A 16774-nucleotide genomic window follows, 5' to 3' on the forward strand; every position below is an offset into this window, starting at 1 on the left:
TGAACTCACCCATAAAATGTAGACAAATAGCAGAATGGATTAGAATCCAAAATCCTACCATATTTTGTCTTCAAGAAACACAGATGAGGCGGGTTGACACCCACAAGGTCAGAATTAAAGGATGGAGTAAGACCTTCTGGGCGTGAACTGATAGAAAGAAGGCAGGAGTGGTAATCATGATATCTGATAAAGCCAAAGCAAAAATAGACCTCATCAAAAGGGATAGGGAAGGTAATTATATTTTGTTAAAAGGGACTTTAGATAATGAGGAAATATCACTAATCAACATGTATGCACCAAATAATATAGCACCCAAATTTCTAATGGAGAAACTAGGAGAATTGAAGGAAGAAATAGACAATAAAACCATATTAGTGGGAGACTTAAACCAACCATTATCAAATTTAGATAAATCAAACCAAAAAATAGATAAGAAAGAGGTGAAAGAAGTGAATAAAATCTTAGAAAAATTAGAATTAATAGACATATGGAGAAAAATAAATAGGGATAAAAAGGAATACACCTTCTTCTCAGCACCACATGGCACATTCACAAAAATTGACCATACATTAGGTCACAGAAACATAGCACACAAATGCAGAAAAGCAGAAATAATAAATTCAGCCTTCTCAGATCACAAGGCAATAAAAATAATGATCAGTAAAGGTACATGGAAAACCAAATAAAAAACTAATTAGAAATTAAACAATATGATACTCCAAAATCGTTTAGTTAGAGAAGAAATCATAGAAACAATTAATAATTTTATCGAGGAAAATGACAATGGCGAGACATCCTTTCAAACCTTTTGGGATGCAGCCAAAGTGGTAATCAGAGGTAAATTCATATCCCTGAGTGCATATATCAACAAACTAGGGAGAGCAGAGATCAATCAATTGGAAATGCAAATAAAAAAACTCGAAAGCAATCAAATTCAATACCCCCAGCAGAAAACCAAACTAGAAATCCTAAAAATTAAGGGAGAAATTAATAAAATCGAATGTGATAGAACTATTGATTTAATAAATAAGACAAGAAGCTAGTACTTTGAAAAAGCAAACAAAATAGACAAAGTACTGGTCAATCTAATTTAAAAAAGGAAGGGAGAAAAGCAAATTAATAGCATCAAAGAAGAAAAGGTGGACAGCACCTCTGATGATGAGGAAATTAAGGCAATCATTAGAAATTACTTTGCCCAATTATATGGCAATAAATACACCAATTTAGGGGATATGGATGAATATATACAAAAATACAAACTGCCTAGACTAACAGAAGAGGAAATAGAATTCTTAAATAATCCCATATCAGAAAATGAAATCCAACAAGCCATCAAAGAACTTCCTAAGAAAAAATCCCCAGGGTCTGATGGATTCACCAGTGAATTCTATCAAACATTCAGAGAACAGTTAATCCCAATACTATACAAACTATTTGACATAATAAGCAAAGAGGGAGTTCTACCAAACTCCTTTTATGACACAAACATGGTACTGATTCCAAAACCAGGCAGGTCAAAAACAGAGAAAGAAAACTATAGACCAATCTCCCTAATGAATATAGATGCAAAAATCTTAAATAGGATACTAGCAAAAAGACCCCAGCAAATGATCAGAAGGGTCATCCACCATAATCAAGTAGGATTTATACCAGGGATGCAGGGCTGGTTCAATATTAGGAAAACCATCCACATAATTGACCACGTCAGCAAACAAACCAACAAGAATCATATGATTATCTCAATAGAAGCAGAAAAAGCCTTTGATAAAATACAACACCCATTCCTATTAAAAACACTAGAAAGCATAGGAATAGAAGGGTCGTTCATTAAAAATAATAAACAGTATATATCTAAAACCATCAGCTAATATCATCTGCAATGGGGATAAACTAGATGCATTCCCAATAAGATCAGGAGTGAAACAAGGATGCCCAATATCACCTCTATAATTTGATATTGTACTAGAAACACTAGCAGTAGCAATTAGAGAAGAAAAAGAAATTGAAGGCATCAAAATAGGCAAGGAGGAGACCAAGTTATCACTCTTTGCAGATGACATGATGGTCTACTTAAAGAATCCTAGAGATTCAACCAAAAAGCTAATTGAAATAATCAACAACCTTAGCAAAGTTGCAGGATACAAAATAAACCCACATGAGTCATCAGCTTTTCTACATATCTCCAACACAGCTCAGCAGCAAGAACTAGAAAGAGAAATCCCATTCAAAATCACCTTATTACAAAATAAAATACTTAGGAATCTATCTCCCGAGACAAACACAGGAACTATATGAACACAACTACAAAACACTCTCCACACAACTAAAACTAGACTTGAACAATTGGAAAAACATTAACTGCTCATGGATAGGCCGAGCCAATATAATAAAAATGACCATCCTACCCAAACTTAATTATCTATTTAGTGTCATACCCATTGAACTACCAAAAAATTTCTTTACTGATTTAGAATAAACCATAACAAAATTCATTTGAAATAACAAAAGATCAAGAATATCCAAGGAAATAATGAAAAAAACACATATGAATGGGGCCTTGCAGTCCCAGACCTTAAACTATATTACAAAGCAGCAGTCATCAAAACAATTTGGTACTGGCTAAGAAACAGAAAGGAAGATCAGTGGAATAGATTGGGGGAAAGCAACCTCAGCAAGACAGTATACGATAAACCCAAAGATCCCAGCTTTTGGGACAAAAATCCACTATTCCATAAAAACTGCTGGGAAAATTGGAAGACAGTATGGGAGAGATTAGGAATAGATCAACACCTCACACCCTACACCAAGATAAATTCAAAATGAGTGAATGACTTAAACATAAAGAAGGAAACCATAAGTAAATTGGGTAAACACAGAATAGTATACATGTCAGACCTTTGGGAGGGGAAAGACTTTAAAACCAAGCAAGACAGAGAAAGAATCACAAAATGTAAAATAAATAATTTTGGCTACATCAAATTAAAAAGCTTTTGTACAAACAAAACCAATGTAACTAAAATCAGAAGGGAAACAACAAATTGGGAAAAAATCTTCATAGAAACCTCTGACAAAGGTTTAATTACTCAAATTTATAAAGAGCTAAATCAATTGTACAAAAAATCAAGCCATTCTCCAATTGATAAATGGGCAAGGGACATGGATAGGCAGTTCTCCGATAAAGAAATCAAAACTATTAATAAGCACATGAAGAAGTGTTCTAAATCTCTTATAATCAGAGAGATGCAAATCAAAACAACTCTGAGGTATCACCTCACACAAAGCAGACTGGCTAGCATGATAGCAAAGGAAAGTAATGGAGGGGATGTGGCAAAGTAGGGACATTAATTCATTGCTGGTGGAGTTGTGAACTGATCCAACCATTCTGGAGGGCAATTTGGAACTATGCCCAAAGGGCGACAAAAGAATGTCTACCCTTTGTCCATCCATAGCACTGCTGGGTCTGTACCCCAAAGAGATAATGGACAAAAAGACTTGTACAAAAATATTCATAACTGTGCTCTTTGTGGTGGCCAAAAACTGGAAAACGAGGGAATGCCCATCAATTGGGGAATGGCTGAGCAAATTGTGGTGTATTGTGTAGAGGTCTTCCCATTTCTGATCTAAGTAGAGTTCTCACTGTCCAAATGGGAAATGTTCCCAGTAGAGAGTTGTTCCAATGGAGAATTCCCCAATGGGGAAATTTTTAACATTCACAAGTCTGAGAATTTTGAAGATTCACAAGGACTTATCATATGAGTGTGAGAAGAGGAGAATGTTGTCTAAGTGGCAAATGGGAAACTGCCCTTCAGCAGCTGAGCTAGTTATTCAATCTGTTAAACAATAGCATTTATTGTCTGTGATGTCCTGGCTTGGGCTGAATGGTTGGGTGGTTTACTAAAAAACAACAACAACAACAACAACAACAACAACAACAACAACAACAACAACAACAACAACAACAACCCTGCCTTCTGTTTTTGAATCCAGGGGTATCTAAGGCAGAAGAGTGGTAAGGACTAGAAAGAGGGGTTAAGGTTGCAACTGGGTGGCAGAGCCAGGCTTACATAATTACATATTACAATACATAATATTGATGTAAAGGCAGAAAGTAAGGGTTTAAATAAAAGGAAGAAAGAAAGAAAGAAAGAAAGAAAGAAAGAAAGAAAGAAAGAAAGAAAGAAAGAAAGAAAGAAAGAAAGAAAGAAAGAAAGAAAGAAAGAAAGAAAGAAAGGAAGGAAGGAAGGAAGGAAGGAAGGAAGGAAGGAAGGAAGGAAGAAAGAAAGAAAGAAAGAAAGAAAGAAAGAAAGAAAGAAAGAAAGAAAGAGAGAGAGAGAAAGAAAGAAAGAAAGAAAGAAAGAAAGAAAGAAAGAAAGAAAGAAAGAAAGAAAGAAAGAAAGGAAGGAAGGAAGGAAGGAAGGAAGGAAGGAAGGAAGGAAGGAAGGAAGGAAGGAAGGAAGAAAGAAAGGAAGGAAGGAAGAAAGAAAGAAAGAAAGAAAGTCACTTAACCCCCATTGACTAGCCTTTAGCACTCTTCTGCTTTGGAATCAATACATAGTACTGATTCTAAGACAGAAGGTAAGGGTTTTTAAAAAAAGAAAGTGGGGGTTAAATGACTTACCCAGGGACACACAGTTAGGAAATATCTGAAGGCAAATTTGAACCTACAACCTCCCATCTCCCAGTCTGGGAGCCACCTAGCTGCCCTTGGGTGGTGGTTATTTTTAGTGAGTAAAGAAAAAAGGAAAGATTTTGTAGCTTCTGTCATTGGGAGGGGAGAGATTTCAACTGTGACCAGATCCTATCTGTTGCCTCTTCCTGCTCCCCAGTCTAGGGCTTGTGCAGATTCAGCCTGTGCCACTCTGCCCATGGGCAAGGACCACACCTCTTGCTTAACTGAATTTTTTTTCATGGTATCTAGCTCCAAAGGAAGGAAGTTCTGTCTCCCTCACTCTGAATTACACCCCGCCCCCACCCAAGGGACAGATCACTCCCATCTACATTTTACAGGCAATAAATTTGAGAATATATAATGTGACCTGATATCTTCAGATTCCTTGATATGAAGAATGAGAATCAGTCTCCTGGGTCCCTCCTCTCAGCCAATCCATTGCCAGTTCAGATGATACCTTGTGGCAGGCACCAAGAAATGGCCCTGACTTTGTTGATTTGGTAGTTTAGATGATCCATGGATTAAATTGTTTGAAGACTGGAAGCATTCTGGAACCTGAATAGGCATGGGATTTGAATTCCAGGATTGGGGAAGATTTATAATTCTCTTGATTTTTAGAAAGCGTGCCTTTCCTGGTCTGTATATTGACTGCTTCTCTGTTAAATCTCAGTATTTCCAGCTCCTGAGTACAATCCCAGTCTTGTACTTCTATGAGAGTAGGAAGCCCAGAACCAAGTGAACAGGTGGTGATTAAATTGATTTCTGGTCCCTGGTATAAACTGTACACTGTATTCTCCATTTCCTCACTCTGCTGACAGTGTCATTTTTCATTACCTAAAGAGGCATTTTCTATGATCTAGATAAACACTTCTGTCTCAATGTTAAATATAATGAATAGTTGTAAAGTGCTTTGCACATCTATAAACACTATAGAAATGCTAGATATTATAATAAGTCTTGTGTCAGTCTCTCATCACAGGAAAAGAGTTCCTAGGTCCTCTAAAATCAAAAGAATTCCTCTCTGTTTAAATTCTTTTTAAATTTAGAATATTTTTGCATAGTTACATGATTAATGATTTTTCACCCTCTTCTTCCCTCTCTCCTCCCAGAGCTGATGAGATTGTTCAAAACTCATTTCCATATTTGCAGTAGAATGATCAAGAATTTATCTCTTTAGAAAGGTTGGACCAACAAAAGAGAACTTTTGTTCCTTCCCTTCATCCCAGGCTTGCATCCATCTCATATAGTAAGCTGGAGAAAATACTGACCATCACAAAACTAACAAGAGTTTTCTTCAGACATCCTACAAAAGACCCTCCTCCAAGCTGAAATCAAGTCCTCCATTACTAACCTTTAGACCTAGATATTCAATGCAATCCAAAGCCTGCTAACACACACATTATAAGATAAAATCTATAATCATGATAAGAAATAATTTACAAAATGTGTTGTTGAAATCCAAGTATATCATGCCTATGGTATTCTCTTAATTTTGGCTTGATACTCTTGTAAAAATAATTAAATGAGATTAATTCTGCCTAATCCCGTCATGATGAAGTCATACTTTCCTTTAATGTTTAGTGTTTCTTTTAGTTCACAAGCCATAGCTTTAATAATATGTTATAATTTAAATAGGAATAGAAGTCATATTCACGAATGTATAAATTGCTAAATTTGCTTTCTTAAAAAAAAATGGAGGGTGTGGAGGTGGTGCTGGATGGATGGCTCGGTGGCTTGAGAGCCAGGCCTAGAGATGGAAAGTCCTAGGTTCAAATTTGGCCTCACACACTTCCTCACTGTGTAACCCTGGGCAAGTCATTTAACCCCCATTGCCTAGCCCTTAATAGTCTTCTGCCTTAGAACCAATATATAGTATTGATTCTAAGGTGAAAAGTGAAGGTTTTAAAAAAAAAAAAATCAGGACACATATTTTCCTTCTTAAATCCTCTAACACTTGTTTCTATGTTTCAATGTGCGTTTCCTGGTGTATACATTTTCTTATGAGTCTATGATATTCCACTACTTATTCAAAGTTACTCAAAGCTCCCTATTACCTTTGTGTTACTTTTCAACCATGTCTGACTCTCTGTGACCCCCTTTGGGGATTTCTTGGCAAAGACACTGGAGTGTTTTACTGTTTCCTTCTCCAGCTCATTTTACAGATGAAGAAACTGAGGCCAACAGGATTTAGTGACTCAGTAACTTTTTTTTAGTATACTCAGTAAATATTTATTCATTGGTTATTTTTTGCTACCCCTTCAGCTCCTAGGTGAGGAAATTGAGCAATTTCCTGTCTTTGTTCTTACAGTTATACTCAAAAGAATTCTGGTCTAGAAATCTAGGAAATCTTGGCTCTTTCACTAACTAGTTGTGTGATCTTTTTTTTAAACCCATACCTTTTGTCATAGAATTGATCTTTAGTATTGGCCCCAAGGCAGAAGAGGAGCAAAAGATGGACAATTTAGGTTAAGTGCCTTGCCCATGGTCACAGGCAGAAAGTCTTTGAGGTTAGATTAGAACCCAGGACCTCCCATCTGGCTCTTTATACACTGAGGCACATAGTTTTATGATCTTAAAAAATTACTTAAAATTCCTCATGCTCAGTTTCCTCTCTTGTAAAATGATAGGGTTGTACAAAATCTTCTCTAATGACCTTTATCAAAATTAAATTGTGGTTGGACTTTGAATATATTAATTAGGTGGTCGCCAGGGATTTAATTTCTAAATCCCAAAATGAGTTACTAAAGTAAATGGAATTTGTGGTAGTTTATTTATAATATTTACAATAGAAGGAAGATATTAAGGAATGAGAGAGAGAGAAAACTCTGGCTTCTTCTGATAAACGAGAAAGTATGATAGAAAGGGCAATTTACTGGAGAAGATGGGATGGAGGGGATCACTTGAGCCTGTAAAGGGGATTTCCTTGACAAGGAGAAGGGTTTCCTCTTCCTGTGAGACAGGAATGAAGAAAAAGAAAGTGGTGTAAAGCATCTGAATGATATGAAATGAGAAGGGGACCAGAGGGAACACCTGTGGGAAGATGTCAGGTTTTTTTCCCCCTAGCAAAATATGTATCAAGTCTTAGATGAGAAGGTAGGAAAAGAAGCCAAAAAGAGTGTCCTTTTTTTGCTTCTGTCTTGTCGGAAGAGGTGACCTTTTTCCTTTCCAGCACCAAGCCCTTCTACCTGTACCTTCTTTTTCCTCATACCTTTAACAAGGTATGAATTGTCCCATCAATCATCCCTTTGCCTTAAAACAGATAAACCCTCCAAATCTTTTACTTGATTTTTTCCATTCCCTCAAGGTGTACTCTTCTATATCTCTTTCTCTTCATTATTTAATCCCTGGGAGAAAAAAGGTGTCTATATCCTTTGCTGTCACTTACTTTTCTCTTGCTTGTATCTCCACTACTTAATTGAAATCATATGGCTAACAATCTCATTATTGCTAAATCCTATGACCATTTCTGAGTCTATCCTTTTTCACATTGTTATAATATTTGACATTGTTATATTACTTACAGTTATTTTAAGTTGAATTTCCTTTTCTATTTCTTGCTCTTTAACTTTATTGCTGATATATAGAAATGCTGACAATTTACATAGGTTTATTTTATATCCTGCAACTTTGCTAAAGTTGTTAAGTTTCTATTAGTTTTTCATTGATTCTCTGGGGTTCTCTGTGTATACCATCATATCATCTACAAAAGTGATAGTTTTGTTTCCTTATTTTCTATTCTAATTCCTTCAATTTCTTTCCACTGGCATTTCTTGTACTATATTAAGTAGTACTGGTGAAAATGGTCATCCTTGATTCACTCCTATTCTCTTTGAGAAGGAATATGTGACACAGTAGAATTTTGGAAAAGTTAGATATAACTTTTTGGCAATTATTCAACAAAAATAGAAAGGACTATTTTAAAGCTATGCTTAGCACCTTACTAAAATTGGTTATGTATTACAGTAAAAAAACCACATAAACAAATGCAACTACAGTAAAACTACAAATATCTTTTATTGACCAGAATGCCATAAAAATTAAGCTAAGCAAGGAACCATTGAAAAAAGGATTAAAAGTTAATTGAGGACTAAGTAACAATTCACAAGAACTGGTGGGTCAAAGAACAAATCAAAGAAATAATGGATAACTTCATCAAATAAAATGAGAAGAATAGGGCAATGTACTAGATATTTGGGGATCTAGCCAAAGCAAATCTTAGGACAAAAACTCTCTGCATCATTTTCATAAATCAACAAGGAAAAGAGCATATCAATGAATTAGGCATGCAACTAGAAAAAATAGAAAAACAAACAAATTAAAAATCTCAATTGAATAACAAAATAGAAATTCTGAAATTCAAAGAAACTGATATATTTAAAGTCAAAACTCCAATGAAATAATAAATTTAACTAGAATTGATTTTTAAAAAATCTAATAAATATATGTCATTTCCAATTTGATGAGAAAGTAGAGGAAAATAATTTTAGTAATAAAATAAAAAGGGAAATTTACAACTAATGAAGCAGAAAGAAAAGAAATCACTAGAAATTTTTTTGCCCAATAAAATGGACTAAATGAAATGATGTGTATTTGTAATATAAAATGACCAGATTAACAGAATGAAAATGAAAATAAAGAATTTATATAGCCCAATATTAGAAAAATGAATAAATGATGAATAAACCCCCAAATGATCTTACCAAATTCTTTACATTTTTTTCTTTTCCATTTACAAATATAGTCTTTATACTAAACCAAGGAAAATCAAAGGAGTTAAAGAAAACTATAAACCAATATTCCTAAAGAACATTGATGCAAACATCTTAAATAAAATACTGGCAAGTTAAAATACCATATTGAAAAGAGTATACACTGAGATTGTGTTGGATTTTTATCAGGAATTCAGGTTTATGTCAAAATTAAGAAAACTGTAAACATAAATGACCATAATAATAAGGAAAACACATTATTATATCAATTGATGTAGAAAGAAGTCTTTTGAAAAAATACATCCATTCCTGTTTAAAACACTTGAAAACCTAGGAATAACTGAATGACTTTTCTGATTGCATTCCTTCAAAAAAAGACAGGCAACTGTTTTAGGTATTGTGAAAAAAATTATGGATTTGGAGATAGGAGACCTCAACTGCCACTAATTAGCTAAGTAGTATGGAATAATTTGCTTTAACTCCCTCGTTAAAAAATAAGCAGATTATATCAGATTTTTCTCTAAATGCTCTTCCTGCTGTGAAAACTAAAACTTTTATGGGCTTAGTGCTTTTACTTTACGGTCCACTCTCATATCCTGGAAAGGATTTGTTTTGTTTTGTTTGCCCTGAGATGAACCAAGGAGACATTAGGCATGTTCCTGAAACCAAGGATGAATATTTTGATTCTATTTTATTCCCTTCAACAAGCTTTTATTGAGTCTTACGGGTCAGACACTATACTATGTGCTGAGAAAGAATTAAGAAGGGTTTTATGTAGGGAGTAACAGTTAAAGTGTGCCTTGAATGGAAATAGGGATTTCCAGAGGCAGAGACAAAGAGGGAGAGCATGCTAGGCATGGTAGACAACATGCATAAAAGATGGGTAAAAGAATTTAATTCATGGGAAACAGAAAGTAGATTGGTTTAGTTGCAACATACAGTGTATGGGTGTGAGTAATGAGAAGTCAATCTGCAAAACTAGATTTGACCCAGACTCACAAGGTCTTTAAATGCAAAATAGGATTTTCTATTTTATCCTAGAAGCAATAAGGAATCATGGAGTTTTTTTTGAGTAGGGTTTGATAATCATCAGAACTATCCTTTAAGAAGTTACATTTGATAAATGTATAAGAATTCTTCCCTAGTGTTTAAGGAATAAATTATTTTAAGCTTAGGTTTTGGATCCCATGTGGTGGTGAGTGCCTCCCCAAAGGAGGGAGGAGAAATGTTGGATATACAAGATGACTCAGATATTGGGTACATATTTTATTTGTTTCCCCTAAAATATGTATTGGCAGATGCAAACTTGAGCCTGGAATCATTGATTTAATTTATAGTGACAGTTACCATCTCTTCTTGGAGGCTGATAATTAAGTCATTGGAACACAGAGTAGTTTGTGAGACCACTGAATGCATGTACCCAAGTTTCACCTAAGCGCTGCATAATTCAAACAGCTTTCAGGCATCCTCTTGCTGATAATCATCTTTTCTAATGAAGAAACTGTCTTTGCCTGCACTTAGCTGGAAGTGATGAATCTCCCTACCGCTCCAAACCACCAGTTCACTTTCAAGGCTAGGCACAGTTCTGTGTTGAGGTGGATGCTTGGTCATGTACTCAGGAAGGGGAAAAAAAAGTACACAAGTTATCAAGGGGAGCAAATTTGCCCTGTCAAAGCCCCCTAGTCTAACTGCCATGTGAGGGTGGTTGCCATGATGCCTTGATGAGGAAAGGATAATTCTACCTTCCACTTCCCCAAAATCTTGGAGATCCAGATGTTTCCAGAAGAGTGAAGGTATTGGGAGCCAAATGGGAACTGTCTTTCCTTTTATTTTATTTTTATTAATTTGTCTTTTGTTTTAATAGACTCAGTACTCCCCCCTCCAATAATATTCTGGAATTAGAGAAGACCAAAGGACTAGAGTTGTGTATGTATGTGTGTGTGTGTGTGAAATGACAAGCCTTTTCAGGATTGAGCTACCATGTGTCTGGAAAGAGTTATGAAGTTTGTCACCCCCCCCCAATCCAAGACCTGAATCACTTTGTCTAAGGGGCTTTTGGGATTTTTCAGGGGACCTCTTGGTACATACTGCCCACAAGGATTTCTATAGATCAAGTCAACCTCTACTAAACTAATAAAATAAATTGGACAAGAGAAATAAATTAAATCAATAAAAATGGACAAAGAAGATATAAAGCTATCCCTATTTATTTATGACATGATTTACTTAGAAAATCATCAAAAGTAAAGTAAGCTTCTTAGAAGCACCTACTACTTCAAACACTGTTACTTTCCTCTAATGTAGGTCTATCTAATCTAGAGGCAAGAAGGTCGTGTAGTGGATATGGTGCTGGACCTGGAAGTAGGAAGACTTCAGGTCAAATCTGGCCTCAGACACTTCCTAGCTGTGTAACACTGGACAAATGGCTTAATCTTTGTCTATCTCTGTTTCCTTATATGTAATATGGAGGTGATAATAACACCCAGCTCCTAGGGCTGTTGTGAGGATCAAATAAGATAATATTGTTATTTCCCCCCCATGGTTACAGGATTCCATGTTGTCTTCCTCCATTCTTCCCTCTCCACTCCTGGAGTTGACAACCCATTCCACTGGGTTATACATGTTTTATAAGATAATATTTATAAAAAGCACTGAGCACAGTGCATGGCACACAGTAGGTGCTATATAAATGCTCATTTCCTTCCTCTCTTTTTCTGCTTTAGGTGGAGCAGATCTGGAGTTGAGGCTGGTGAATGGAAACAAGTGTGAAGGGAGAGTAGAAGTGCTGTATCAGGGAAAGTGGGGGACAGTGTGTAGTTTTGGCTGGGATGAGAAGGATGCTGCTGTGGTGTGTAAGCAGTTGGGATGTGGATCTGTTGTGAAGGCCCATCGGTACGCCTACTTTGGAGAAGGGTCAGGACCTATCTGGCTCAGTGATGTTGTCTGCAGTGGCCAGGAATCAACCTTCTGGGACTGTGGACATAGAGGATGGGGACAACACAGCTGTCAACATCTTTGGGATGCTGGGGTGACTTGTTTAGGTAAGGATCCAATGTAGTTCTTTCTACATTTGAGTTTATAACATCTTTAGTTCTGGAGGTGGCACAGCAATCAGGCCTGGGCTGTGGTATTTTGGGTCTCTTCATATCTGTGAATATGAATGAATGAATGGAAAGGACATTTATTAAGTTTGTATGATGTGCAAAACTCTGTGCTAAGTGCTGGAAATACAAGTCAAAGTTAGGTAGATAATGAATTCTTCTAGTTGAAGATTAAGTGACTATTCAGAATGTTAACTTAAACTATCTATATTTTTAAATTTATTAATTTAATTAATCACTTTAGAATATTTTCCCATGGTTACATGATTCATGTTCTTTTCCTCCTCTACTTCTTTCCCTCTCTTGTAGCCAATAAGCAGTTCCTCTGGGTTTTACATGTATCATTGCTCAAGATCCATTTCCATATTCTCAATGTTTGCAATTTATAGTCTACATCCCTAATCATATCCCCATAGAACCATGTGGTCAAGGAAATGTTTTTCTTCTGTGTTTCTACTCACACAGTTCTTTCTCTGGATGTAGATAGTGCCTAAATTATATTTTAACATTTATAACTTTTTCTTTATTCAAAATTCCTTTAAGTATTATCTTAAATTGTCTTGATTGAGAGAAATGCCTCCAAAGTAATGTAGGACTATGTGAATTTGACTAAGCAATGCTTGGATTCAAATGTCAAATGTGCTTAAAATACAAAGTTCATCTCTAGTATGTTTTTCCTCAAGAATACATAACATAGGAGACATCTAGGTGGCTCAGTGGATTGAGAGTTAGGCCTACATATGAGAGGTCCTGGGTTCAAATCTGACCTTACACACTTCCTAGCTGTGTGACACTGGGCAAGTCACTTGACCCTCATTGCATAGCCGTTACTGCTCTTCTGCTTTAGAACCAATACACAGTACTGATTCTAAGACAGAAGGTAAGGGTTTAAAAAATATATAAAACATGCTAGTCCTTTGACTGAAGAGCCATCTGCTGCCTCCCATCAGAGGTTAAGTATGATTTATTTACTAAGATCCTACAGTTCATCTCCAAACCTGAACTTCAACATTCAGAGATCTCAGGGCTAGAAGGCCAGACACAAACAACTCAAGAGATCTGATCCCTTTGATGGAAGAAAGTTTTCTGTTTCTCCTTCTGCCCTAGTTCCTGGCTGGGGAGTGCTGTTCATAGAATATTCTGGGCATAGACCAAGGGTCATATCCTCCCTCCAATCTGAGGCTACTCATAATCACAACCCAGTGAGAGAACCAAGTACAGGAACAGACCAGAGAGGGCTATGCTGAATGTTGGACAGCTCCATGTATACTATGCTTCTCCATTCCTATTGAGGTCATTAAGAATCTTCCAGTCGACTTCCGGGTAATCATGGCTGCAATCTAGACGCCACATGCTTCCTCTCCCCAGCACCGAACGAAATAGACTACATCAAAGGAGCATAAAATCACCTTTGGAGGAACAGAAGGACTCCCCAGTACCCCACAGAGGCAAAGGTACATGGGGCTTAAACATTTCCACACTAAAATAAGAAGGAAAAGCTTGCACAGAAAAGTGAACTGAGCCGCCCTTCCCCCACCCCACCTCCCCCACTAAACCAGAGTGAGCTACCTGAGTGCTCACCGGTACAGCGAGTGAGTGGGGAGCGTCTCTGTCTGGGGGGGGGGCACTCCAGGGTCCTTGGGATCTGGGGACTGCCAGGAAAAAATGTCTCAGGGCACTTTCACTGGAGAATCCAGCGGAACTGTACTTGGGGCGGGCTGCGCTGAACATCCCGGCGGGGCTGAGCACCAGGCGCCAATCACGAGCTGATTATCTGGGTGGAACTGAACACCTGGGCAGTGTGGCTGTGATCAGGGACCCAGCTCTCTAACAAACCTTGGAGGCTGGGAAGAACTAGTCTGAAGTAACCTAAATTCACAGAAAAACCACACATATAACCCAGATCCCAGACCAAAAAGGAAAGGGGAATAAAACCACCAAAGGGATGGCTCACATGGCCCAAAATCAAGCCTCCAGGAAGAAAGGGAAAAAGTGACTATTGAAAACTTTTATGGAGGAAGTACCCAAGGAAAAGAGGAGAATTAGGAAGAAATCCAAAAAAATTCAGAACACGCCTCCCAAAATGGAAACTATCAACAAGCTCTGGAGGATCTCAAACTGGAACTTATCCAAAAGATGGAAACCTGGAAAGAAAAATGGGAGAAAGAGATCAGCTGTCTGACAGATAAGAATGCTCAATTGGAAAAAGAACTCGAAGCATCCAATAGAAGGGCAGACAAGGCTGAAAAGCAAAACCAGTCCCTAATGACCAGAATTAAGCACCTCGAAGAAAGTGAGATGATAAAACAGCAAGAATCAATAAAGCAAACCCAAAAAATTAATGAATTAGAAGAAAACATAAAATATCTCACTGAGAAGATCACAGACCTGGAAAACAGGGGGAGACGAGAAAATCTCCGAATTATCGGTCTCCCAGAAAAACCAGAGGTAAACAACAAATTGGATATTATTCTACAGGAGATTATAAAAGAAAATTGCCCTCACGTTCTGGAGCAAGGGGGCAAAATAGAAATAGAAAGGATTCATAGAACACTTTCTATACTAAATCCCCAAAAGACAACGCCTAGGAATGTAATTGCCAAATTCAAGAGCTTCCAAGTAAAGGAGAAAATCCTACAAGAAGCCAAGAAGAAGAGCTTCAGATATAAGGGGGCTCCCATAAGGATCACACACGACTTAGCGGCTAACACACTAAGAGACCGCAAAGCATGGAACATGATATTTAGAAAGGCAAGAGAGCTGGGTCTCCAACCAAGAATCAACTACCCAGCAAAACTGACTATATACTTCCAGGGGAAAGTATGGGCATTCAACAAAATAGAAGATTTCCAAGCATTTGCTAAGAAAAGACCAGAGCTCTGTGGAAAGTTCGATATCCAAGCACAGAAAGCAAGAGAAACATGAAAAGGTAAATATGAAATAAAGGGAAAAGGAGATAAATCTTATCTTTTTCTTTAAGTCAAACTCTCTTCTATAAGGACTACATTTACATCAAATTATATATATTAATATGTGGGGAAAATGTTTTGTGTAACTCTCATAAATTGTATCATCATAAGAGTAGTTAGAAGAAACATGCATAGGGAAAGATTGGGGCATTAAGAAGATTTGGGGAAAGTTGGGGCAAAGAAAGGAAAAGGGAGGGGGGAACCGCGATAATACTAAGATTAACTTCAAGAAGTAGGGGGGGAATCAATAGAATAAACTTTCCCATATAAAGATACACATGGGAAGGGGAGGGGAAGAACTCTCATATGAGAAGGAGAGGAAGAGAGCGTGAAGTGGAATTACTTAAACCTTACTCTCAGTGAAATCAAATCTGAGAGGGAAGAACATCTAGATCCAGTGGGATCCTGAATTCTATCATATCCATTAGGGCAAGAAAGAAAGGAAAATTAAGGAGGGGGAGGGGGGAGGGAGCACAAAAAGGGAGGGAAGGAGAGGGGGGCGGGGAAGGGAGCATAAAAAGGGAGGGGATAGAAAGGGAAGCATCTCAAGGGAGGGGACTAGGGGGACTGACCTAAAGTAAATCACTGGTTCAAAAGGAGAAAGCTAAAGAAGAAAGGTCAGAACTAGGGGAAGATATCAAAATGCCAGCGAATCCACAAATAACAATCATAACTTTGAACGTGAATGGGATGAACTCACCCATAAAACGTAGACAAATAGCAGATTGGATTAGAACCCAAAACCCTACCATATGTTGTCTTCAAGAAACACATATGAGACGGGTTGACACTCACAAGGTCAGAATTAAAGGTTGGAGTAAGACCTTTTGGGCCTCAACCGATAGAAAGAAGGCAGGAGTTGCAATCATGATATCTGACAAAGCCAAAGTACAAATAGACGTGATCAAAAGGGACAGGGAAGGTAAATATATTCTGCTAAAAGGAAGTATAGACAATGAGGAAATATCACTAATCAACATGTATGTACCAAATGGTATAGCATCCAAATTTTTAATAGAGAAACTAGGAGAATTGAAGGAGGAAAAAGACAGTAAAACCATATTAGTGGGAGACTTGAACCAACCACTATCAAATTTAGATAAATCAAACCAAAAAATTAACAAGAAAGAGGTAAAAGAGGTGAATGAAATCTTAGAAAAATTAGAGTTAATAAACATATGGAGAAAAATAAATAGGGACAAAAAAGAATACACCTTCTTTTCAGCACCACATGGCACATTCACAAAAATAGATCATACACTAGGTCATAGAAACATGGCACTCAAATGCAGAAAAGCAGAAATATTAACTGCAGCCTTTTCAGAC

At 37.0% G+C, this 16774-nt stretch overlaps 1 protein-coding gene across 1 annotated transcript in view; it reads left to right on the forward strand.

The window, feature by feature from the left end:
* LOC100025932 (deleted in malignant brain tumors 1 protein-like) overlaps window positions 1-16774 on the forward strand; it is a 75710-nt gene that overhangs the window by 50952 nt on the left and 7984 nt on the right. Inside the window, exon 4 of the mRNA XM_007483638.2 lies at window positions 12102-12419. Within this exon, the coding sequence (XP_007483700.2) occupies window positions 12102-12419 (318 nt within the window). The remainder of the gene's footprint in view (window positions 1-12101; window positions 12420-16774) is intronic.

The sequence above is a fragment of the Monodelphis domestica genome, chromosome 2, assembly GCF_027887165.1.
Source record: "Monodelphis domestica isolate mMonDom1 chromosome 2, mMonDom1.pri, whole genome shotgun sequence".
Taxonomy (NCBI): Eukaryota; Metazoa; Chordata; class Mammalia; order Didelphimorphia; family Didelphidae; genus Monodelphis; species Monodelphis domestica.